Source organism: Rhinatrema bivittatum, chromosome 3, assembly GCF_901001135.1.
Source record: "Rhinatrema bivittatum chromosome 3, aRhiBiv1.1, whole genome shotgun sequence".
Taxonomy (NCBI): Eukaryota; Metazoa; Chordata; class Amphibia; order Gymnophiona; family Rhinatrematidae; genus Rhinatrema; species Rhinatrema bivittatum.
This window is the reverse complement of record NC_042617.1, coordinates 525904308-525930722: the sequence shown is the minus strand read 5'-3', so window position 1 is coordinate 525930722 and position 26415 is coordinate 525904308. Positions and strand designations below refer to the sequence as shown.

The following is a 26415-nucleotide window of genomic DNA, read 5'->3' as shown; positions in this document are numbered from 1 at the left end:
GGGTAGGGTTATCAACATGCATGTTGAAATCACCTAGAATGATAGCTGGCGAGTCAAAGTTGATGAGGGAGGAGGTTAATTCGACCAGTGGTGAAGCATCTGATTCCAAGAGTCCTGGGGGAGCATATACGAGAAGGATTTGGAGCTTGTCTGAGGTGAAGAAGCCGAATTCAAGTTTTGAATTGGAATTGGATTGATGTAGGGAGAATCTGAGGTCCTTTTTAGTTGCTAAAAGAATACCTCCTCCCTTTTTTTTAAGACGAGGAAGCGAGAAGAAGTCGTAAGCCTCTGTAGGTAGTTGATTAATTATTGCTGTGTCTGATGGTTTTAACCATGTTTCCGTGATCGCACATATCTCCGGTTTCACGTCGATGAGGTAGTCATTTAAGATTACAGACTTTTTCGTTAGAGATTGAGCATTGAAAAGGCTTAGAGAAACGGGTGAGGCCTAGAAGTTGCGTGGAAGGAGTGATCAAAATTGAAGAGAGGGATTTAAGGTTGTGTTGTTGGGCATGTCGGAAAGAAATTCTTTTAGGTGGTGTATTATGTTGAAGAATTGGAATTGTGAAGAATGGGGCCATTTGTAGGGATAATGTTGCGAGGTTAGAAGGATTAAGAAAGAAGGGCTATGTGAAAGTTGGAGGCTTGTATGTGCAGGTTTGATGAGTGCTTGAGGCTTGCAGGTAGGTCATGAAGAGTGCTAGAAGCTTGTAGTTTAGGCTGGCTGGCTGCTGGAAGCTTGCCGGTGAGGATGGATGAGTGTTTGTAGCTTGCATGTGAGGCTGGATGAATGCTGGAAGCTTGCAGGTGAGGCTGCAGGTGAGCAGGGTGGATGGATCGAGGTTCGGGTGCGGAGGTAGAGAGGTTGTACGACTGGCGTTCTGACGGGGTGAGAGTCTTGTTGTAGTTTGTTACGACGCTGTTGAGACTGGGATGGATGAGGTTGGTTTAGTGGGACTTTTATTCCATACGGTTGAATCGGTTAGCTCCGTACCTTTGCTAGCTGCTACCTTTGTTGTAGATTTAGGTTATTCCGCGGGTATGGCTCGGGGCCTCCTCGGGGCTCTACGAAGGGGCGAGACAAAGGGGCAGGCCCCTTTGTCGCGCTCCTTAGACGCGCGACGCACGGCGCGCGGCGCCAGTCTGACTCAGATTTAAAGCCCCTCTGGGCTGGCTCCTATTGGAGGCTTGCTTCGGCGGGCGGGGCTTCCGATCGCGGCGATTTTTGGCGCGGGGAAAAGTTGTGTTTGGAGGGCGGGTCGGATCAGGATGCCGATGAGGAAGCCGCAGGTAAGTTTAAAATTCCCGCGTGGTCGGCACGGGGGCCCTCGGTGGTCGGGGCGAGAGGATGAAGGCCTTACCCCGATGGGCTCAAGCGCCGGCTGCGCAGGCCCCTCTCCCAGCTCCCGCGTGTGGATCCGGCGTCTGCAGTGCAGGTCGAGGCCTGCACTGCATGTCTCACTATTGTCTTGATAGCACATCACAAAATGATAGTAAACTCTGGACAAGAAGTTTTGCTCAGTTTTTCTCCCAGTATTTCACTCTCCACCGGTGGGGTCTGGGTTGCTTGTTTCTGTAGCTACTCTGCTCTGCAACCTTTAGTGTGAGACTGACCATGTGCCATGGTTAATTCATGCTTGCTAGTCAATGTAGAAAGCAAAGTTTGCTTACTTTTAAACAGGGTTCTCTACAGATAGCAGGATGAATTCATGCTTAACACCTGACCATTTCCCTTGCGAGTAAACTGTCGTGCTAAATCTTAGCTCTGGAAAAAACTGAGTGGCTTATGAGGCAGCATGCACGGGAGCACCTACGCTTTGGGCAGTAAAGAATTTACTGAGCTTTGAGAGCTGGTCTATGTCAGCACTGTTGGATGATATCATGCATGCACAATGGCTAATTCATCCTGCTGTCTATGGAAAATCCCGCTTACAGATTAGAAACATGAAAACAGAGAAATGGCAAAAAGACCAAATGGCCCATCTAGTCTGCCCATCCATCCTTACAATTTCCATCACTCCTCAGATCCCCTCCTGTATTTATCCCATGCTTTCTTGAATTCAGATACTGATTTTTGTCTCCACTGGGAGACTGTTCCATGTATCCGCTATTCACTGTTAAAACAAAATCCTAAAATTATGCCTATCTATCCCCTTTTACCTTTATCCCATGACGGCCCCCCCCCCCCCTTGTTCTAGAGCCGCCTTTCCTTTGAAAGAGGCTAGCCTCTTATGCATGGAAAGCTTTGAGATATTTAAATGTCTCAATTATATTTCCCATCTTACCTTTCCTCTGGGGTATATATGTTTAAATCTTTGCCTATCCCTATATGCTTTAGAATGAAGACCATGTGATATTTTAGTAGCCACTATCTGGACTGACTCCAACCGATTTATATCCTTTTGAAGATGCGGTCTCCAGAATTGTACACAGTATTCTAAAAGAGGTCTCAACCAGAGCCTATATTGCCTTCCTTTTTCTGCTGACTATTCCTCTCCCTGTGCAGCTAAACACCTTACTGGCTTTTGCCATTGCTTTAGTTTGGCGACCTTACGATCATCAGATGCAATCGCCCCCAGATCCCGCTCTTTTCTTTGTGCTTAGAAGTTCACCTCCAATACTTTAAACTTGCTTTCTCCTTTCCCCCACAAGTTTCTCTCTCCTCTTCCTTTATACTTCCATCAGTCCCTCACTAAATTCTTTCTTCTCACCCCCCCCCCCCCCCCCTTTTCCTGCCATTGCTTGAAGGCTGCTGTTCTCTTGGCCCCTGCTGCTCATTCTATAGGTAAAAAGAAACACTACAAATATAAATTAATAATTGGAAATGCCAACTGTAGAAATTACAGCATTTATGAATTGATCAGTTTGTTTTAATCAGAACAATGATTCATTAAGTTGATCTAAAATTAGAGAATTTAAGAGTTTTATCAGTTAAAATATAATTATAGTGATTACTTCAGTGATCTAGATCAGTGGTTCTCAACAGGTGTGTCGGGACATACTAGTGCAGGGCTTCCCAAACTTTTAGCCAATGTGACCCCATTTTAGCACTAGAAAATTCACAGGACCAGAGAACAACCAAACCTAATTCGTGGGGGTATAGTTCGCCTCCAACAATCCCTCCATTCACCATTCCTGCAGTCCAACTGATCCCCTCTCTCAACCTCCATCCCCCTCCAGAGGGCCTCTCAACCTTTGCCCTTCCAGCTGATCCCCTTACATCCCTCAGTTCCTCTCGTTACATCTTCCCCACTGAACCTCTCACCTCCAAGCCATTTTTGTAACCCCAATTGATGTCATCCCTTTTTCTCTTTTCTCACGTACCCCCCCCCCCCCAAGTTGATACCCCTAGTTTCTCTCTTGCATCCCTCCTCTCACCTTCCACAGCCCCCATCCAAACATCCCCTTGACTAGGATCACCAGCAATATTTTCCTTTGGGCCTCAGGCGATAAGTGGATGACAGCTAGTGGGAAGAGAGGGCAGTCTGACAGGGGCAACATTTTTCTCTTAGGTAAGTTCAGTGATGGGAGAGAATAGAGAAGAAGTGACAACCTGCACAAACCTGTGCGCACATTGCCCACTCTTCCCCCAATGGCTGGTCCAATGCCCGATGTTGATCTGCAACTGTCATCAGCATTAGTAATGAAAGTCAGCACAGGATCTGTGAGCCAGTAAAAGCTCACAAGCCCTGCAGTGGCCCCAGTCCCTCTTCACACATGGCTTCCTGTTAACGTGGAAACTCAAGCGAGGGTGGTACCATTGCAGGACCTGAGAGTGCAAGCTAGCTCAAAGATCCCATGCTGATTTCCACTACTTCTGCTGCTGGTGATGTCTGCAGAGGACTGCCCTTTGAGGCATTTGTGACCCTGGCTGGAAGTTGTGTGACCCCCATCTGGGGTCCTGACCCACAGTTTGGGAAGCTCTGCACTAGTGTGCCACGAGGTCCTGGGAGGTGTGTCTCAAAGCCAGCGGAAAGCTGCTCTTTCCTTATCAGTCTGGGTAGGGAAGACTTCTTGCCTGGTGGATGGTTATGGGCAAATTTTGTTCTCGTCTGTCTTTAGTACCAAATGTACTACTGGTGTAGCAGATTGGGCACTTTTTGGCAGGGGCCACAGAAGCATTGTATACAATTCAATAGTAAGTTGCATCCTCATCTCAACAATTCTAGTGAGTAAAACTACATTCTGAGGTTCATACTCTCTGAAACAGTTTTCTGGGCATTGAGCACTGAAGCAATGTGAAGTTTTCCCCTATTTTCACTTCACAGTATCTAAAATGCTGCAGAAAATATTCTTAGGTTTTTTCCCTACCATAGATGGGCATTAATTTGCATTTTTTGCAAGTGATATTTTAATGTTTATGAATTATAACAGTAGATGGTAGCTGGAGTCATTTCTTTTGGAGAGATAATTAGCATAATTAAAACAGACTATCATCTGATAAATCAGATTGTTGTAGGTGATGGATGGTAATGACTTTTATCCACTATCATGGGTTCAGTTGCTCTTGAAAATTTGCAAATATAAAATTCCATGGATGTGTTCTCATGTTCTTGAAATGGAAATTATTGAATTTCTATAAGTTTTTTAGAAGCCAGTTATATTCTTCCAGAGACATTTCACCTATATGTGGAAGGTAATAGTTTGCAAATTAAGGTAAACAAGAATTTATTGATCTTGGCCATTGTGGATCACTAAAGACTAGATGATGGGAAAGAATGAAAAGCATGCTGGTAGTGGGCCTGGGGGTGACCTGCACGGAGCAGCAGTTACTGCCGTGGGAAGCTTGCTGGGTAGACTGGATGGACCATTTGGTCTTTCTACCATCGTTACTATGTTGCCTAGAAGAGAGGCTCTGAGTGTCACTACGTTATAAATGTGGTGTCAAATCTTTTAAATGTAATTTCTTGTTTGTTCTTGACAGGGACACGGCAGGACAGGAACGGTTTCACACCATCACCACCTCCTATTACAGAGGTGCCATGGGAATTATGCTAGTCTATGACATCACCAATGCTAAAAGCTTTGAAAACATCAGCAAATGGCTCAGAAACATAGATGAGGTAAGCAGAAAGGTACAAGTTGAGGAGAAAAACTCAAGTGGTGACACAACACTCCACAAAGACTGCATCATAGAGGACAAGGCCAAGTGGGTGCAGAGGATGGGATTTTCCAATGGCTTTATTTGTGTTACTATAAATTATCTTGCCAGAAATGTTCTGGTCTCCAGTATATTTTAATTGACACATCCTTTAGAGTGTGCAAATTTTTTATTTGCATAGAGACAAAGCCATCTGTGGTGGACTATGATTAGTCATTTTTCACTGGTTTACAGGTGGCTTCTGCTTATTTCCAATTTTTGCCATTCTCTTGTTCTCATGTATTCCAAATGTTCTGTTGAAGCATTTGTCAAATTATTTTGTTTCATGCTTTCTTTTGGTCAGCTATGTTTTGGTGATAGAAAACCTTTATTTATCTCTATCTCGCTAGTACAAAGACCTATTTTCTTGTGATATCGCTATCAATGTTCATATAAATAGAAGAAACAAATGGCTGCAGACATTAAATCAAAAGAATCAAATACATAGCTTGCTGTGGAATCATAACCAGGCAGTGGAACCAAACACTGCCTGCTTTTCCGTCTTTGCTCTATTTTATTTCTGTTCAAGTCAATTTGTGATTCAATTCAGGAGTTATTAATTACTATTTCTTAGCATCTGGTCAGATGAATCCAGGGCCAGTGGGTTATGCACCTCTACCAGCAGATGGAGACGGAGCAAACTGACATCACAGTATATATACCTCTGCAGTGACATCAGCCTGCCTGTATTCTCTGTCTCTAGCAGATGGTGGATGTGCATCTCCCTGCTGGCAATTGCTTTACTTTGAAAAGAAAAATAAAAGGAAAATTAATTTGCCCTGCTCTCCTGCAGTGATACCAAATAGTCCCTCTCCCAGTTGAGAATTCCTGAGCTGATTTCCGTGGTCCCTCAGATGATTGCCTTGGTCTGGTAGCTAGTTGTTCAGCCAGCATGGACTTAGCTGTTTAAACAGGTGAAAGGCAGTGTGGCGGTAACTGTATATTTATTTATGTATTATTTTTATATACCAACATTCAATCGAGAGATCACATTGGTTTACATTCAGGTACTGTAGGTATTTCTCTATCCCTCGAGGGCTTACAATCTAAGTTTTTGTACCTGAGGCAATGGAGGTAAAGTGACTTGTGTCCTCTCCCCCTGCAGCTGGAGACAGTCTCTGTATTCAGCCAGGAAGGGCTGAGCTCAGGTAAACTAAAAAAAAAAAATTAGATAGAGGAGGAGAGGTTTTTGGTTTTTTTTTGTTTTTTATATGTAGTGCTTCCTCCGGTTTCCATGTCTGGTGCACCGTTCCGACTTTGTCCCATTCCATGGGAGGTTAAGGGACTTGGCAGCCTGGTGGGTTGAGCAGCCCTTTTAGGCTAGACCCCACTCTGAGGCTTTTTCACTGCGTGCCACATGGTAGGCTTCTATGGCATTTTGAGTATTTTTATTAGGCTGCCCTCTTCAGGATTGTCAGTTCGGCTAATGTCTAGCTGTGCGTCCAGGTTGTGAGTCCAGTTTTTGGATGCTTAGTCGGGCCTCTGTGTCAGTTAAGTGGCGCCCTTAGTGGTCGCGCACTTACCTGTGTGCACACGTTGGGCATTTGTATGCTTAAATTTGGGTGTATAAAAAAAAAAAAAAAAAAAAAAAACAGCTGGACGCACACCTTTAGTCACCTGTTAAGCGTTTTGAAGGCCTAATGGCACTTAGAGCTAAGAAAGTTAAGCACCTTTCTCTCTGCGCTGTCCGTCATATTCAGGCATCTCAGCCTGGTGTGCCTGCTACCTTGTGCTAGCGCTGTTTGGAGGCTCAGGAAGAATTATCTTCCTCTGATTTTACTAATCCTGGTTCTTCCTAGCCGGATCAAGGTCTGTATAAAAGGAGTGGCCCCTGATCTTGGAACTCTTAATTGGTTTGTCAGCAGGGGGGGGGGAATAGCTCAGTGAGTACATCTATCTTCTGGTTTTGGCATAGATCCTTCTATTTTTTTTCATGTGTAGAATTTTTAAGGGATTGCAATCCTTTCTACAGGCGCAGTCCTCAGCCCTGTCCAATGCTGCCAGGGCAGAGTCGCAGGTGGGGACTGACATCTCACCCGGTTCTACTGTTAAGCACCAGAGTACACCTAGATCGGCAGCAGGTCTGCCCAATAAGGAGCCGAAAGTACGGATGCTGTGGCTGATCTGACTCATTAGAAGATGGAGAAATTACTCAGGGATTAGAACCGTATAGGACTGTGCTGCTGTTCTTCCATAGAGATGAACTGCTAGCCTTGATTTCCCAGACCTTGAAAATGCTGGGAGTACCTGGGGAAGATTCCATGTCTGAACCAAAGAAAAATCCCATTTTGGTTTCTTTGTGAAAAGCCTCTTGTTTTTATCCTGTGATGGAGGCCATTCAAGAATTGATTGATCATGAGTGGTATGCCCCAGAGGCTAATTTCAAAGGGGGTTGAGTTTTGAAGGCCTGTACCCTCTGGATCCTGTGGCAAGAGAACATTTACATTTTCAGAAGGCAGATGCACTTATTTGTGCAGTCTCCAAGCAGACAACTATCCCTGTGGAGGGAGGAGCAGCCTTGAAGGATGCTCACGATAGGATTGAGGCTATGCTTAAGCCTTTGAAGCAGTGGCAATGACCTTGCAGATCGCTTCTTGTTCCCTGGTGGCTTGCTCTTGTTTACTTCTCTTTCAGGAGCTTGATGACTCTGGGGTGAATTCCAGGGCAGTTATGGAACCAGCAGCCACTGCCTTGGAAGATGCAGGCTGCGATTGTCTGCACCTCAGCCAGAGGGGTGTCTTCAATAATAGCGGCCAGGCAGCAGGTATGGCTGAGAAATTGGTCAGCTGGTGCGACCTCCAAGGCTAACCTCACAAAATTGCACTTTAAAGGCTTGCTTTTGATTGGGAATGAGTTGGTAAAATTGGGCAGTAAGTAGGGCGAATTGCCAGAGAATAGAAACAAATGCCACGCTCCTTTAGCATGAGAGGTCGTCCTAGGGGATCCAAGTGTTTTCAGCCCTATAGAGGGGCAACTTTTCAGAGGACTTGGCTGTTTGATAGATTGCATTCCTTTTGTCTCAGACATCCCAGAAGGGAGGTGCAGGCTCCAGTAATGGAACCTCCCAATGAAGGTTTGCCAACCCTCCCCCAGGAACAGGAGATGGAGGATGCTTCTCTTTTATATCAGAGGTGGGTCGAGATCACAACTGATCAATGTGTCCTGGAAGTGATAAAAGGATGTACAGTGGAATGTGTGTTCCTCAGGACATGTTTATGGTGTCTCCCTGCAGAAGAAGCAGGGTACATTCGGAAGCCTCCTCAGTCTGAGGGCTGTGGGTCCTGTGCCCATGTATCAAGAAAATACAGGGTGATATTTAATTATGCCCAAGAAGGAGGGCTCCTTTAGTCCCATCCTGGATCTCATAGGGGTCAACAGTCATCTGCGTGTGACTCATTTTCTCATGGAAACTTTGTGCTCTGTGATAATGGCCATGCAGTCAGGGGAATTTCTGACCTCTCTGGACCTGACTGAGGCATATCTTCATATTCCTATCTGACCAGAGCATCAATATTTTCTACATTTTGCAGTTCTGGATCGCCATTATCAGTTTTGGGCACTGTCTTTTGGTCTGGCCACTGCTCCCAAGACCATTCCCAAGGTAATGGTAGTAGTTGCAGCAGAGTTGAGAGAGGATGGGATCCTAGTACACTCTTATTTGAATGACAGGCTAATTCAAGCCAAGTTGCTGGAAGAGCTGCAAGGTGATCTCCCTGTTGCAGGAGCTCTGTTGGGTGGTGAACTTGGCCAAGAGCAGTCTTTAGCCTGCTTAGTTGTTGGAATACCTTGGTTTGGTTCAACATGAAGCGGGGCAGGGTTTTCCTGCCAGAAGCTCATATTCAGAAGTTGATGGAACAGCTGCATCTGTTGCTGAACACTGCGCCCAACTGTATGGTCCTACCTACAAGTGCTTGGTTTAATGACGGCAGCCCTTGAAGTGGTGCCATGGGCGAAGGTGCGTGTGCGTCCTCTCCAGCACTTCCTCTCAGTTGAGTCTGCAGTCTCAGGACCTTTTGGTTTGGCTCCACCTGCTGATGGAGGTGGTCTCCCAACTGCAGTGGTGGCTACAAGCCAATCATCTGAGCATGGGAATCTCCCTAGCATCTCCAGACTGGCTAATACTCATGACACAGCTTCCTTGATCGGGAATTGACAGCACAAGGGTGCTGGAATGCAGAAGAGTCTCTCTGGAACATCAGTCGGCCAAAAGCCAGGGCAGTCCGGTTGGCAAGTTTACAGTTGGGCAGGTGACAGGGTCTAGTGGCCTGGATAATATCTGACAATGAAATGACAGTGGCTTACATCAATCAGCTGGGAGGAACCAAAAGACAGCAAGTATCGTAGGAAGTAGATCAACTTATGGAATGGGCTGAAGTGCATCTCCAGATCTCAGCCTCGCACATAGCAGGAAAAGACAATGTAAGAGCAGACTTTCTCACAGGGAGATTGTGGACCCAGGTGAATAGGTGTTTCTGCTGATTCTGGATAGCTGGGGTCTTCTGTTTCTAGACCTGCTGGCGATGTTTCACAATGCAAAAGTTCTTTGATTCTTCAGTCGCAGGAGAGATCTGAAGTCATTGGGGATTGATGCTCTCATGCAGGAGTGGTCGGAAGACAAGTTGCTGTATGCTTTTCCTCTGTGGCCCGTGTTGGGCAGATTGATTTGGAGGGTCGAGCACCACAGAGGGATGGTGCTCTTGGTTGCTCCAGATCAGGCCTGGGGCATTAGCTGACTGCGAGCGGAGTCCTTCCTGCAACAGAGAGTGTGCCTGTGTGAGGGGGGTGTGTGTGTGTGCAGAAGAGTGGAGGAGCCTGGGTGATGGTATGTTTGTGTGTGCGAGAGACAAAGGAGCTTGTATAAAGGTGTGTGTGGGTGTGTGAGAGAAGGACAGAGGGAGCCTGTGTGAGGGGGGGGGGGGGTGGAGCCTGTGCAAGGGTGTGATGAGAGGGACAGAAGAAGCCTGTGTGAGGGCCTGAATGAGAGAGAGGGGTCAAACTGGCAGTGGATGGCTGGGGACTGGAAATAGAATGGAAGGACTTAAGCATGTAGGGAGAAGGGGGGAGAGTGGAGAAGCTGGGGGTCTAAAAGAGCAGAGTGAAAGATCTGGCCAGGGGAGAGGTGGAAGGGACACTCTTACAGTGTACTTCTAGGGGAATTCTGCTCAAAATATATAAAACTCTGCATCTTTGAGTAATACATTTTCTATATTACATTTTACATTAATTACTTAAAGGCTGTGATTTGGATTATTTTAACTAATATAAGTATATAAAATTTTATAGGTGTTTACATTCTTGTATGCAGAATTTTTATTTTTTTGGCACAGAATTCCCCCAGAAGTATTTTTCCCATAGATAAGCAGCATGAATTAGCCATGCTGTCTGTCTGGGATGTCCTCCGTGCCTCTAGGTGGCGGAGCTCTCATAGATCACTGAACTTTGTCAGTGAGGTGCGCCTGCTTGTATCTTCCTGCACTTCCCCGAGTCTCCTCAGTCCATTTTTTTTTTCCGATCAACTGAGTGCATGCGGAGCTCTCCAGAGAAGTTTAACAAAAAAAAATAGTAAAAGGTCAATTCAACATGCTGCGTTCGCCGGGCTTCAAGTTTTGCCAGTGTGGCAAAATGTGTGTCATGGGATGGACATGACCGATGCTACATCTGCCTGTTCCTGAATCATGACCAGCCGAACTGCCAGGACTGCGGCCGCATGTCCCCTTTGGCCCCAGTGGCAAAGGTCTGTCCGCATTGCCCAGTTAAAAGGAGTGGCGTCGGGCTCCTGTGTCCCTTCGGAGGAGTCAGCCAGATCCTCTCCAGGCCCCCCCCCCCCCCCCCCCCCCCCCCCCCGGACGTCTAAGGGACCCTCCCAGCATCGAACATCCTCAGTCTGACCTCCTGGCTCATCTGGGCCAGTGTCAAAGCAAGCTCATGCAATGCCAAAGCACGTCACCGGAGATGTGTCCGGCACCGAAGAAACAATCTGCGTCGAAGACATCGACACACCTGTGTCGAAGAGTCTACCCCACGTCGCACTGCCGGTGCCCGCACATGCCATCGAAGCACCAACGCTCGACTATGCCGAAGCATCCGATGCATGGTGCCCCCAAACCACCTAAATAGCATTCTTCAGGGCATGAGCAGCCCAGGAAGCCTTCTCCCCTTCTGGTGGTAGACTCGGATGGAGAACCTTCTTCACCAGCTGTCTCCCACAGTTCCTCAGCCTCGTCCAACGTCTTTCCATGTCGTCCCAACACCGGAAGCAATCAGGCCTTTCAGGAACCCTCACGGGAAAAGGAAGGACTGCCTCCTGACACCGCTCGACCCAGGGGTCCGGACACTGACATTTTGTTGGCGGCAATATCCCTGAATTGGCACTCCAACACAACCAAGGCCATTTCCTCCAACAAACTTGGCCTCTCAGGCTATATCACAAATTTCAATGATACTACCAGTTTCTCACAACTGTGGAACAGGGTCAACATCCACCCGACAGGCCCATGGAAGCCCTGAGCTCACCTCAGAGCAGCCCCAGCCCAGGGCCTTCGCCTGCCAGGCAGCCTCCGCTGTCGTCTCCTGCAGAGGATTCCCCCCAACCGTCCACTTCGTCGGGCTCCTCCACAGGGTACCCTTTAGACCTTGCCGAGATACCACCCGAGCCTGTCTCTCCACCGGAGGATCTTTCCTATTCTAAATTCCTGGAAAAGGTTGGACAACGCCTTGATGTGGAAACCCAGGAAGTCCCTGACCCCAGACAGGAGATGATGGGGATCCTCAGGATTTTTGACACTCCAACGGAGCCTGCGACCTTGCCTTCTCACACTTTCCTGGACACTGTGATGACCAAGGCCTGGTAATCCCCCTTTTCAGGGCAGCCAACTTCCCGTACAACAGTTCTCAAATTCCATATGCGTCAATCACCATTTTATTCCATGGTCCAGCTCCCTCATGCCTCAGTCGTGGTTGAATCCACGATGCAGAGAGCAAAGAAGTCTAGACCACATTCAAATCCCCCCCCAAGGACTGCAAGTATTTGGATGACTTCAGTAAAAAGGCATTCCAATCTAGCATGCTGAATGCAAAGATACATCAGCACCAATTTTATGTGATGCAGTATCTTTACGACTGTCTCCAGTCTCTAAAACCCCTGTTGCAGGCCGTGTCCCTAGACAATCTACCCCCACAGGAGTTCCACGATATGGAGGAAGGATTACAACACCACCTTCATTCAGTATATGAGGGATTCGACACTTCAGCGAAATCCACCGCCAACGCTATTGTGGCTCAACGCTTAGCATGGTTACAAGCGAGCGCCATTCGTGACTATGTCCACGAAAAGCTGGCGGACTTTCCTTGTCTCCCGGTCAATCCTTTTGGGGACAAGTTGAAGGAAACGGTCACACAACTTAAAGAACAGAAGGTGGCTGTCACGTCTCTGACCACCCCCTCCGAAGCAGCTTCATCAAGATGTTCCTTTTCTTTCTTCAGAAAACCACTTTACTCACATCGTGCATATCGGCTGTACCCATCTTACCAGCCCCCATCATACTAGCCAAGTCACCAACAGCCTTCATAGCAGCAGGGACCGCGACAAGGTTCCTGCTCCCCTCGGCAGCCTTGACCGTCAGTGGATTCCCACCCCCCTAAAGTCCTTCAAGGTTTTTAAGGAATTTGTCCCCACCACTACCAACAACTTCAGTAGGAGGCAGGCTCTCCCAATTGCTTCCGGCCTGGGAAAACATTATATCTGACATTTGGGTCTTACAAATCATATGGGAAGGATACTCCCTCAACTTCCTTTCTCTTCCATCCTTACCGCACCTGGTCCTCCAAAACACCTCAATGCGCAATGTGGACCTCTGCTACAGGAGATCAACCATCTACTCCAGCAGCGATGCATTCAAGAGTTGCCCTCCTCACAGCTCCACCAGGACTTTTATTCCCAATACTTCCTTATTCCCAAGAAATTAGGTGGCCTCCGGTCTATCCTCGACCTACGTTCTCTCAAGTACCTGATGAGGGAAAAATTCAAGATGACATCCCTTAAATCCATCCTATCCTTCCTTCGGCCCAGAGATTGGATGTGCTCACTGGATCTGAAAGATGCGTATGCTCATATACCGATGCATCCTTCATCTCCTGTTACACTTACGTCCAGCATGAAAAAGAATTTGGAGTGGTGGATGACACCATCGGTGCTAACGTCAGGTTTTCCTCTCCAGCCCCCTCTATATCACATTGTACTTGCCAAGGTCACTTCCACCAAGGGGTGGTGTGCCCATCTCACCCACCTACAGACTCAGGGCCTGTGGTCAACCTGGGAACGAGCCCAACAAATAAACCTCCTGGGACTTCGGGCCTTCGAGCAGACCCTCCGCTGAAAGACTGTCATGGTCCACATGGACAACCAAGTCGCCATGTTCTACATCAACAAAGAAGGAGGGTCAGGTTCCTGGAACCTCTGCAGAGAAGCTGTCTGGTCCTGGAATGGGCAGAGAGCAGATCAATCTCCCTCCAGGCCACTTACCTACCCAGAATCAACAACTCTAGGGTCAACAAACTGAGCAGGATATTTCACCCCCACGAGTGGAAACTCCATCAGGAAGTGACCAATCAAATATTTCGCACTTGGGTTTTCCCCGAATCGACCTCTTTGCAACAGAACAGGAAAGTGGAGCTGTTCTGCTCGGTGTAACCCAGTGCACACAGACTACGTTCCTCGTAGATCAGACAGAGGGCCTACTCTATGCTTTTCCTCCAATACCTCTCATTCTCCCGCACAGTCCAGAGGTGCATTGCAGGCAATGCGGACCTAATTCTCATCGCCCCAGAGTGGGCACTGCAACCATGGTACACCTACCTAGTTCAACTATCTGTGAACCACCCAATCTCCCCCCCCCCCCCCCCCCCTCGGACAACAGCCCACGCCTCCTCACCCAAGAGAGAGATTCTCTGCTTCATCCACTTCATCTCTGAATCTCACTGCGTGGAGGTTGAAAGACTCGTATTCCAACACCTGAACCTTTCTCCTCAGCTTCAGGATATTCTAGTCTCATCCAGAAAACCCTCTATTAGACTCTACCAGTGGAAATGGGCACGCTATGCTTTTTGGTGCTCTGATAATGACATAGACCCATTCACATGCCCACCGGATCGTCTCCTGGACTATCTCAATCTGCTTTACCAAAAAGGACTGGACACAGCTTCGGTTCGAGTGCACCTCAGCGCCATAGCCGCCTACCATTCTCCCCTCAATGAGGAGCCAATCTCTTGCCACCCGCTTGTCTCCAGATTCATGAAGGGGGTCCTACGTCTCTGGCCCCCGGCCTGGAAACCTCCAGTACCGTGGGATATAAACATAGTGCTGGAGCAATTAATGCTACCACCCTTTGAACCACTGGACACTTGTCTTTTCTCCCAGGACAAGCAGGATGGTAGTCCTGGGAAACTCCTGGACTTTTGGACATCTTCCAAAGATTCCTTGAGTACTGAGTCATGTATAGTTGATAAGCTGATATATGTGCCATCAGAGCCATGGAAGACCCTCCGTCCAAAGGCATCTAAGGACTTTTTTTGTTTATGTGGAGGAGCAGAAGAATGAGGCTGGAATCTTTTGGCCTTCTGAGCAGACTCAATGACCACAGATGGGGCAGTTGGCATTTATTTATTTATGTATGTATTGTTTTTTATATACCGACATTCGATCTGAGATCACATCGGTTTACATTCAGGTACTGTAGGTATTTCCCTATCCCCAGCGGGCTTACAATCTAAGTTTCGTACCCCGGAGGGTTATGAAACCCCAGAGCTGACTGGACCAGGTAGGTGGCATCAGTTTTTCTATTCACTGGTGGAACTGTGCCAGGGTGCTCCCAGGTGCATTGTAGCAGATCAAGGAGCACCTCATGAACTGGAACTGCCATCACCTTCCTTAGGGGCATTGACAAATTGTAATACCTTAAGCATCTTGCGCCTGGCATCCTTCTCAGTTTGTAAAATTGAAAGGGATGCTTTGAGACATATCTTTAATGAAGTTGGCAAATGTGAGGTCTTCAGGAGGGGAGCATCGGCGTTCTTCTGGGGGTGAAGGCTCTGACAGGAGTTCATCTGAGTCTTGAGTGTCGGAAGAATCACCGCAGGGATCATATGGTGCATCCCCAGTACCTTGAGAGCGTTCAGATTGAGGTATGGGTCCAAATCCGGTTAGATCTGGAGGTGGCACCGATGGGAAGGATGGAGGCACTGAAGACTGTGATGGCATAGATGGAAGCTGTGCTTTCGATGGACGTCGGGGTGGCATTAGACCCGATGGTTCTGGAACTGGCTCCGATAAATTTTGTTCCTCATCTGAGGACAATGGGATAAGTATCTGTGTCGGCAATCTTGGCAGTGCCAATGGAAAGGCAGGAGCAGGCGCCAATGACAATGAACCGATTAAGGTATCCAGGCGCTCGAAAGCAGAGCCAGCATGGTAGGCATCGGGTCGGGCGCTGGCATGGGAGCCAGTGCAGCTTGGAATCCCCGAAGTGCCTGGAGTACTGCCTCCTGGACCATCCGGTTCAATTCCTCCCGGAAGGCTGGCATTGGTAGCACAGCCACCGGGGGTGGAGGTTCGGAGGGCGTTGCCAGAGGGTCCATGTGTATTAGTGGAGTCTCAGCTCCCATCACAGGTGCCGGTGGGGAACACCTCAGTGTCCAGGGGCCAGAGGGAAATGGGGCCCCTTTTCCCCGGGACGACTTGGCTGGTGGTTCCATCGATGCCTTGCTGGTGACAACATCGGAAGAAGTATCCCGTTGATGGTGGTGACTGTTTTTCCCAATGCTCGGTCTGGTCCTTCTCCGGCACCGAGGAAGATGTCTATGCCTTCAAACATGAAGAGGCTGGTGAAAGACGGTCACCGGTGCTTCAATGGCGCTGCGACTTCGGTGGCGATGGAGTTGTTGAAGAGGAAGGCTTTCGATTCTTGTGACGCCTTGACTGGAGTAAATGGAGACACTGGCTTAAAGAGGTGTTCCATCTTGTCCAAGCGGGCCCTGCAGCCTTTTGGCGTCATTTGGGCACAGCTAGTGCACTGTTGGACATTGTGAGCGGGGCCCAAGCACAGGACATGGTCCTCGAGCACTCGGGGCACTTAGTAACCTGATTGCCATCTTTTTAGGAAAAATAAAGGTGGCGCGCAGTCAGTGGCCGTTGTTCACCGATGGAAAAACACCGCCGGGAACAGACTGCGAAGGACGAGGTAAACATACCAGCATCAATGAAGGTTGGTGGTTGATGGGGGAAAATTTTTAAGGTTTTTGAAATAAATTTCCATGAGAAAAAGTTGAGGAAAATCCGTGAGGCTACTGCTGCGTGGAAAAAAAAGAGATTGAAGGGGGACACCTGCTGGATGCAGGGTTGGTGGCATGCTCAGTGTGCAAAGTCAAAGTTCTAGAAACTTTGGCAAAAGTGTTCCGAGATTGGGCTCCATCCTGATGTCATCTACATGTGAGGACTAACATCCTTCTGTCCTGGGAGAACACCTGTTACAGGTAAGCAACTCTGCTATCCCGGGTTCCTCTCCTGGAAGGTCCTCTTTTTAGTCTGCCTCACCTCCACAAGGCGCGTCAGCGAGCTACAAGCCCTGGTGCACTACCCCACCCTACCTGGAATTTTACCATGACAAGGTTCCGCTGCATACGCATCCTGCCTTCCTCCCAAAAGTGGTTTCAGCTTTCCACATCAACCAATCCATCGCCCGCCCGACTTTTTACCCAAAGCCTCATGCCAACGAGGGCGAGCGTAGACTCCACACGCTGGATTGTAAACGAGCACTCGCTTATAAATGTCGCACTCATTCTGATCACAGAACCTCCCAGCTCTTTGTCTCCTTTAATCCAAATGCTCCAGGACTCCCTGAATCCAAGCGAACACTCTCTCATCCTGGATCTCGAACTGCATCTCGAACTACATTCAATTCTGCTATCAACATCGGTCAGAAACCCTGTCCGCCACCCCTAAGGCGCACCAGGTCCGTACAATGGCTGCTTCAATAGCTCATCTCCACGAGGTACCTCTTCTGGACATTTGCAAAGCAGCCATACATGGTCCTTGCTACATATGTTCATATCCCATTACTGTTTAGACAAGCAGACTGCTGTTGACACCCGCATGGGAAGGACAATTCTCAAGTAGAGCATGTCTTGAACACAGCGACAACAGCCCATAAGAACTGTCCGCCTATTGTCTACTGTCTTGAGTGCACTGCCTCGCTTCATCATGAGCACATGATATGGGAAATTTGTGCTCAATACTTCAGCTGGGGACTCCCAAACAGCATGGCTAATTCATGCTGCTTATCTACAGGAAAAGAGCAAGTTTGCTTACAGTAAATGATGTTTTCTGTAGATTAATTAGCCATGCTGACCCTCCCGCCTCCCCAGACAGTTCAAGCATTGCATCTCATCTTGCTTGGATATGGACTGAGGAGACTCAGGGAAGCGTGGGAAGATGCAAGTAGGCGCAGCTCGGTGATCTTTGAGAGCTCTGCCACCTAGAGGTATGGAGGACGTCCCAGACAGACAGCATGGCTAATTTATCTGCTATCTACGGAAAAAACAGTTTGCGGTAAGCAAACTTTCTCTTATTGCATTGCTGCAATTACAGCGACAGTCTTCAATTGTAAGTCATTCAACAGTGCTCCTTCCTGAACCCTGCAATAATAGACCCTAAATACAAGCACTAGGTGTTACCATTGCACAGTGACAGACTCCCTCCAGCAGAAGACAGCCAGAAATCAAACCCATTTCCTTCTGTAGAGCAGTACACAATGCTGCCATTGGGCTGGCCCTTCGGATAAATATTTTAAAATTGTGCTTATGTTAGAAGCAACAGGGAACAATATTCAGTTATGCAATGACTACATTTAACATGCTTCTCCAGGTTGGGAAGTAGTATGGGTATGATCTGCCTCAAGATATGCTGAATGTGCAGGATCCCTGTTGGGCAGGTAATGGCAATAGACTGAGGAAGCTGAATGCAGGTGAGGTTTGAATGAAAAATTGCCACTTCGTTACCACTCGTAGCTCCAGTCTGGTCCAGATAACCATGGTACAGTTTCCTTCTCAGACTATCTCTCGAAGAACCAATACGTCTGCCGAACCGTCCAGATCTGCTACTACAGGATCAGGGGACGCTTCTACACCCGTTACACGCATCTCTCCATTTGACAGCATGGAGGTTGAACGGCTCCTTTTAACAGAACAAGGAGTTTCCGATTCATTTTGAACACAATTCATTTTGTTAGAATCCAGGAAACTCTCAACAAGAAGAAACTACAACTACAAATGGAAACGATACACTACTTGGTGCATATCCAACGGCATATCACCAGTAGACTGTCCACCGCAGACTCATGGATTATCTTCATACACTGTACACAACTGGCCTAGCCACATCGTTCATTAGGGTTCATCTCAGTGCCATAGGGGCATATCATAGACAGATTGATAATATCCCTATATCTACTCACCCTTTATCTCGTTTCATCAAAGGACTAACTCACCTTCAACTTCAAAACCTCCAGTTCCATGGAATATCAACATAGTTCTGGAACAACTCATGCTTTCCCCTTTCGAACCCCTGGACTCAGCACATATGAAGTACCTTACTTGGAAAGTAGTATTTCTAGTAGGAGTAACATCAGCTAGATGAGTCAGTGAATTACAAGCATTAGTCCATTATTCTCCATACTTGCAGTTTTATCACCAAAAAGTAGTTCTCAGAACTCACCCATCTTTCTTACCAAAGGTGGTTTCACAGTTCCATCTCAATCAAAATATAGAACTACCAATCTTTTTCCCTAAACCTCACTCCAATGATAGGGAAAAGTTACTCCATACGCTAGACTGTAAAAGAGCACTAGCTTACTACAAAGAGAGAACAAAATCGGACTCACAGACTTCTCAACTCTTTGTATCTTTCGATCCGAAAGCACCTGGACTTCCAGTAACCAAACATACCATCTCCAGCTGGATAGTACAATGCATACAATCTTACTACAACAAGCAGAAATTACATCTATCTTCTATTCCCAAAGCTCACCAAGACAGAGCAATGGCGACGTCATGGACACACCTTCGAAACGTACAACCCATAGACATTTGTAAGGCAGCTACATGGTCATCACTCCATACCTTCACATCACACTACTGCCTTGATCAACAAGCAACCAAGGATGCGAAGATAGGACAAGCAATCCTGCACTCTCTATCCTCTGATCCACCTTGACTACCACACTACTACAGATCACATTTAACCATACATATCACAAATAATGTGATCGGGAGCTTGGGACTCCCATGACAGCATGGCTAATTCAGCCCTGCTATCAACGGGAAAAAGCAAGTTTGCTTACTGTAATCGGTGTTTCCGTAGATAGGATGAATTAGCCATGCTGATCCTCCCTCCTCCCTGGCAGTCACCGTCTCTCCGACTCAACTATAGCTTTATCACACACGCGCAGCCGCAGAGACTAAAAAGACAAACCTCTGTTTAATAAAGCTCCGCCTCCCGGACCTGATTGACAGATCCCATGACAGCATGGCTAATTCATCCTGCTATCTACGGAAACACCGTTTACAGTAAGCAAACTTGCTTTTTTCTCTGTTACAAAACTGAAGGGGGACCTCGCATGGATGTGCCTCCTGCCCTGTCCGAGAGTAGCTTTTGTATATCCCACTAGTCCTGAGTCCATCTGGCTACACGCTAGGAAATGGAGAAATTACTTACCTGATAATTTCGTTTTCCTTAGTGTAGACTGATGGACTCAGCATCCCGCCCATGGCTGCCCCAGAGAAGGAGGACCTCGGAAAGCGAACCTAGAGACTAAACAAATACGGGTAAGCTGTTGCCTACCCCTAGTTCAAGACACCCACAGTTAGTCTGCGGTTGGCATTAACTTAGTTGAGTGCACTGGCCGTCTCCAGTTTTTGAAATCAGTTGATTCAGTTTAATCAAGTTTAAGAAGTTTAACCAAGTTGTTTATGCAAAGATATATATCCACAATGGCTTTTTGAAGAGGATACTAAGGAGCTGAGGTCACTGCAGGGGTATATCTAGGGTGATGTCAGCTTTGAAATCTGACTCCGTCTCCCACCTGCTAGCAGAGGAACACACAACCCACTGGTCCTGAGTCTATCTGTCTACACTAAAGAAAATGAAATTATCAGGTAAGTAATTTCTCCAATTCTCCATGGCAGCTTCGATTTTGACACTACCTTCCTCAGGAGCTGTGCTATTAACTTGTACTAAAAGCTTCAAAGTAGCTTGGAAATATAGTTGTTCAGGCAGACTTTTCTGTAATTAATTTTCCTGTTCGAAGCAGATTTCATTTTTTTCATATGCTGGTCTGTTTTGTTAGTCTTTGATTGCTGTTAGTTTTGTTTTTATGTACATTGTATTGTTAGCTGCCTAGAGTGTAGGCAGCATACAAATACCAATAAATAAATAAAGACCTGTTGCCAAGGCCTAGTCACTTTAGCAGTTCTTTTCTTCAGCCATCGTGTGTTCCATGTTCTCAAATGTATCCCTTTGTGTCAGGTTAAACAGACAATTCTGCATATACCTATCGAAGCTCTACACTGCTAAACCCAAGCAAAATATTGGGTACACCTAAAGCAGAATTGTATTACTGTATTTGATATACCACTTTCAAAATAAATAGCAAAGCTGTTTATATCAATACAATTTTACCTGCAGTTGCTGAATCTTATCTTAACTTCTATTATCCCCATATACAATTAGGTGCAAATGGAAGCTCGCATTTTGTTCCCATTAGTACTTCAGGTGATTACAGCAATACATTGCACATCTGTCTCAAAAGAAATGGAGGATAATTTGTGTTCCTCTTTTGAGAAGGAAAACCCTTCACAAAAGCAAAATGCTTACACACCTGTGACCATGACTTATCACACAGCAAAGAGCTTAGACAGTTTTTTTTAGTAGACGTAAATGCCTACGGTGACTTTTTTAATGCAATGCTATCAGCAGAAAAGAATGGTCAGAAGTGTCTTTTTACGTTTTTGTTTATTTTACAACAAACATTATTGATTTCTTAGTCCTAATTTTTATTTTACTTTATTTTTAGATACCTTTATCTTTAGATTACTTTTAATTTTTGTCTTATGTACTTTATTTTACTTTTGATTTTTAATTTGTTTTAACCAATTTTATTGTATTTCTCATTAACTTTGTATTAACTGTACACAGTCTAGATTGTTTTACAGATTGATGGTATATAAAATAAGTATAAAAAGTAGGAGAAAATTACCTTTGCCCCCAACATTTTGATTTTTACCCTGGTTTTTCCCTCTGCCTTCAGTAGAAAATATATCCCCCCAGCTCATCCCAGTAAGTTTATCACTTCCATTATGCATTTGCACTCTAACCTCAACAGCCAGAACCTCTTTACTGGATCTCCTGTGCACAGCACCATGCTCAGGTACCACTATCATTCTATCCCATTAAAAAAAAAAAATTAAAAATTTTTACCAATTCGGTTTACCATCTTTCACAGGTTTTTAAATTTTAAAATTGCTATTTTAAGATTGTTCAGTTAGCCAGTTTTGACATGGGCATCAGTATTTTATGACCATGCATTTTTTTTCTATACGTTTAGATTGTTCACCTGCTGTATTATATCAAGTATTGACACTTATAAGATTTGTAACTTTCATGTTTCAGCATGCAAATGAAGATGTGGAGAGGATGCTGCTAGGAAACAAGTGTGATATGGAAGATAAGAGAGTGGTACTTAAAGCAAAAGGTGAACAGGTGAGAGGTTTTATTTGTTCAGTACTTTATTAAAAAATGGCACATTAATTTCAATTGCTCACCTGGCCAGAAAAGAAATAGAATATAGTATGGAGATAAGCTAGGAATCCATCCAAAAGTGTTGTGCCCATTTCAAGAATTTCAGTATCAATACACATGGGATTCATCGAATCGCTTGATTTTTGTAACCAACCTCAAGTACAAACCAAACACATGTGGTGTTAGGTTATCTATCGGACTCTGATGCAAAACATAAAATTAGCTACAAAAAGTTTTCATGTGGAAATAGCTGTCAAGCATTACACTAAGCAAGAAGCTTTGCTGTTAGGCTGGACATGCTTCTGAATAATATTGAATATTACATTTCACGTGTCACATATTGGCTATCTCATATGTGATTTCACATGTAAAACAAAAGAGCAGTATTTAAGTCAAATTAAAATTTAATATAATTCCCAGTGTTTGACCTATATTTTTATTGCATTTTATGCAAAAACCTGCAACTGTAACTGATTGTTGCACATGTATCTCAATCCAAAATGAATTGCATATATGCATCACATTTTTTGTACTCTGTGTGCAATTTCCTAGCATGTAGCAGATGGACTCAAGACCAATGGGTATAGTGTACTCCTGATAGCAGTTGGAGATGGATTAGATTTCAATCTGACGTCAGCCCTAGTACATATACCCCTGCAGGACGTGCAGCTCTTCAGTATTTTCCATCTCCATAGCTGTTAGGGACTCTATGCAAGCTCGCACAGCGTTAGAGTAATTTCACCAAAGAAAACCAAAAGAATAAGAAGAAATCTTACCTCTATAGACGAGCCCCCGCTCTCCTGCGGTGACACCCATTGGGTCACTCCCCCAGTTGAGAATTCCCGAGGTGATTTCCGCGATCCCTCTGAGGTAAGCCTCGGTCCGGCGGCTGACCCTTGGCGGGGACCTAGCCCTGACATTGGGTGAGGCTGAGAGGCAGCGGGTGCAACCTCGAGCGCGGTGGTGAAGGTATTTTCCCTCTCCCCCCCCCGCAGCTGGAGACCGCCCAGAACGAGACCGGGAAGCACCGAGACAAGGTAAGGTATAAATCTAAGTCTCCAGTCCCCGAAGCTCGAGGAGTCGCACAGGCCACCAGCTGGGACCAGTGCCACCGGGTTGATCTGCCCTAGCAGGGCTAGACCCCGGTTAGATCCGAGGGTCCTTCCACGTGGAGACCCTCGGAGGTGGTCGCTGTAACCTTTTTGATCTGTTCGCCGCCCCGATCCATGCGCACAGAGGCGAGCCGTGCGCACAAATACCTTGTGCGCACAATGTCGTACGCACAGCCACCGTACGCACAGCCACGCACTTACTATGCTGGGCGCACAACTCTATCTGTGCGCACAACAGCGCGCACATCTCCCTGAGCACGCACCAAACCTACGCGCACAACTCCGACACACCAGAGCGCACAACTGTATTTTACATGCACAAGCCATGGCACCACCGGAAAAGAAACTCAAGGCTCAGTGCCTTTGCCCAGCATGCTCAGCTGAGGAGGCCACGGCCCTGTGTATACAGTGCGAAGAGGCCCTAGGGGATCCAACTCATGGCCCTCCCCAGCCGGTACAGGGTTCCAGCCTCTTGAACAGTACGCCAGACCTAGCATTGCATAGCTGCCCCCCCCCTCAAACAGAGCTCCCCAGGGACAAGGCACCCCTTAGTCTAGACCCAGCATCTATCTCCTGGGTGGAATTCTTCAAAGATCTGCATACCTTCGTCCACATGCAACCGGAGCCTCCTATAATACGGCCACAAGCTCCACCAGAGGACCTCAACGTCCTGGGACCCTCTATGCCCAGGGAAGTGATCACACCATCCAGAAGCCCCACCTTTGGGGACACAGACAACTCAGATGAGGATTCAGAACCCCTGGAGGAAGGGGAACAAACGGGGACAGAACCCCACCGAACCATGAGACACTTCTTCACCAAGGACGTGCTTCCAGACCTGGTCACACACAGCTTAAAAGAGCTTGCTATCCCGGACACAAGTGTCTCGGGGGAACCTAAGACGAACCCCCCCTACAAGAGGGACTCCATCAGACCTCCCATCATTTCCCACTATTACAAGCCATCCAGTAACTAATTGACCTGGAATGGGAAGCCCCGTTCAAGGGGGGGGGGGGGCATGCTCTGGCAGCCATGTACCCCCTGGACCGAGCCACCAAAGATCTCCTGGCATGTCCGAAAGTGAATGCCATGGTCTGCGTGGTCTTGAAGCGCACTACTATCCCAGTGGAGGGAGAAGCAGCACTCAAGGATGCTCAAAACAGATGTCTGGAATCTATCCTCAAACAGTCCTTTGACGTCTCCGCTATGTCTCTACATATCGCGGCCTGCTGTGCCGTGGTGACACGCGCCTGCTTAGCACAGACCAGGGACAACACTCCTGGGGAGACCCTGGAACCAGCAGTATCATTCCTCGTGGATGCCGCTTCTGATCTGGTGCGCACCGCAGCTAGAGGTGTGTCATCCGCCGTGGCAGCCAGAAGACAACTCTGGCTCTGAAGTTGGTCGGCCGACGCATCCCCCAAAACGACTCACAAGGATGCCTTCAAGGGAACCCTCCTGTTCAGAAGCGAACTAGAGAAACTAGCCAACAAATGGGGTGAGTCTCCACTGCCGCGGCTACGGGAGGACAGGAATAAGAGAAACCAGCGACCCTTCCCCCAAACTTCCAGGGGCAGAGGATCACAGCGCTTCAACCCATATAGAAGCACATATCAAGTTGCCCACCCCACAGACCGAAGCCAGTCCTTTCGGAACAAGCACAACAAAAGGGGAGCCAGCTCGGGCCCAGGCCCCAGCCGCACCCCACAATGAAAATCAGCCGACCCGTCCAAAGGAAGAAGCCATAGAGGGCAGACTTGCCCTATTCTACCAAAGATGGGTCGAGATAACGTCGGACAAGTGGGTCCTATCCATCATTCGAGAGGGATATTACCTGGATTTCCACCACCTCCCTCCGGACAAGTTTGTGGAATCCCCCTGCCATGAACCTTCCAAGAGGATGGCAGTGGAAGCTACACTGACCAGATTGCTAGCCTTAGAGGCTATATTGTTCTATGTTGTTGTTATTGTTCTATGTTCTATGTAAAAAAAAAAACCCAGGTCTAACCTCCCAGACCAGGGCAACCTTTTCGTTACTTGTAAACCGGATTGATTTGTATTGCATACAGGAATTCCGGTATATAAAAATTAAAAATAAATAAATAAATATCACCGGTGCCTCCATAAATACATACTGGACATTATTCCATCTATTTTATCGTTCCCAAGAAAGAAGGAATGTTCAGGCCCATCCTGGATCTCAAGGCGGTCAACTATCACCTGAAGATTCCTCACTTACGCATGAAAACCCTATGCTCAGTAATAAGGGCGATACAACCGGGAGAGTTCCTTACATCCCTGGATTTGTCGGAAGCCTACCTACACATTCTGATCCATCAAGAGCATCAGCGTTTTCTATGCTTCACGATCCTGGACAGTCATTACCAGTTCCAGGCACTACCATTCGGGTTAGTCACTGCACCCCAGACGTTCACCAAGATCATAGTGGTGATGGCAGCAACACTGAGGAAGGAAGGAATCTGCGGACACCCTTATCTAGACGATTGGTTGATCAGGGTGAAATCCCCAGAGGAAAGCCACCAGGCGACCAACAGAGTCAAAACTCTACTGGAGAGCCTCGGGTGGGTGGTCAACACAAACAAGAGCTGTCTGCAGCCCTCCCAATCTCTAGAATAGTTGAGAGTCTGGTTCAACACCAAACAAGACAAGGTCATCCTGTCATCGACAAGGAGATCAAAACTGATGACCCAGTTACGAACCCTGTTGAACGAACTTCGCCCCATGGCATGGGACTATCTACAAGTCCTCTGCCTTATGGCATCCACACTGGAAGTAGTACCATAGGCAAGAGCTTGCATGAGACCCCTACTGCGCTCACTACTATCATGATGGAATCCACTGTCCCAGAACTACACCGCACGTCTTCAGCTCCCGGACAAAGTTCGGACCCAACTACGATGGTGGCTACAAGAAGGCCATCTGAGCCAGGGAACGAGACTATCCTCACCAACCTGGATCCTGCTCACCATAGATGCCAGCCTACAAGGATGGGGAGCCTACTGCCAGGAGCTAACCGCCCAGGGGCAATGGAACAAAGAAGAGTCAGGATGGAATATCAATCGCCTAGAAGCCCGGGCAGTCAGACTAGCCTGCCTACGATTCGGTCACAGTCTCTGAGACAAAGCGGTCAGAGTAATGTCGGACAACGCCACAACAGTGGCCTACATCAACCATCAGGGAGGAACCAGAAGCCAACAGGTGTCTCTGGAAATAGACCCCCTAATGTCATGGGTGGAAGCGAATCTTCAAGAGATCTCGGCCGTCCACATCGCGGGGAAAGACAACATCGCTGCGAA

At 47.1% G+C, this 26415-nt stretch overlaps 1 protein-coding gene across 3 annotated transcripts in view; it reads left to right on the top strand.

The window, feature by feature from the left end:
• The window catches only part of RAB10 (RAB10, member RAS oncogene family), a 221331-nt gene that overhangs the window by 172395 nt on the left and 22521 nt on the right, over positions 1-26415 (top strand). For all 3 annotated transcript variants that reach the window (XM_029596272.1, XM_029596271.1, XM_029596274.1), the window contains exons 4-5: positions 4925-5063; positions 21858-21947. In XM_029596272.1, the coding sequence (XP_029452132.1) occupies positions 4925-5063; positions 21858-21947 (229 nt within the window). The remainder of the gene's footprint in view (positions 1-4924; positions 5064-21857; positions 21948-26415) is intronic.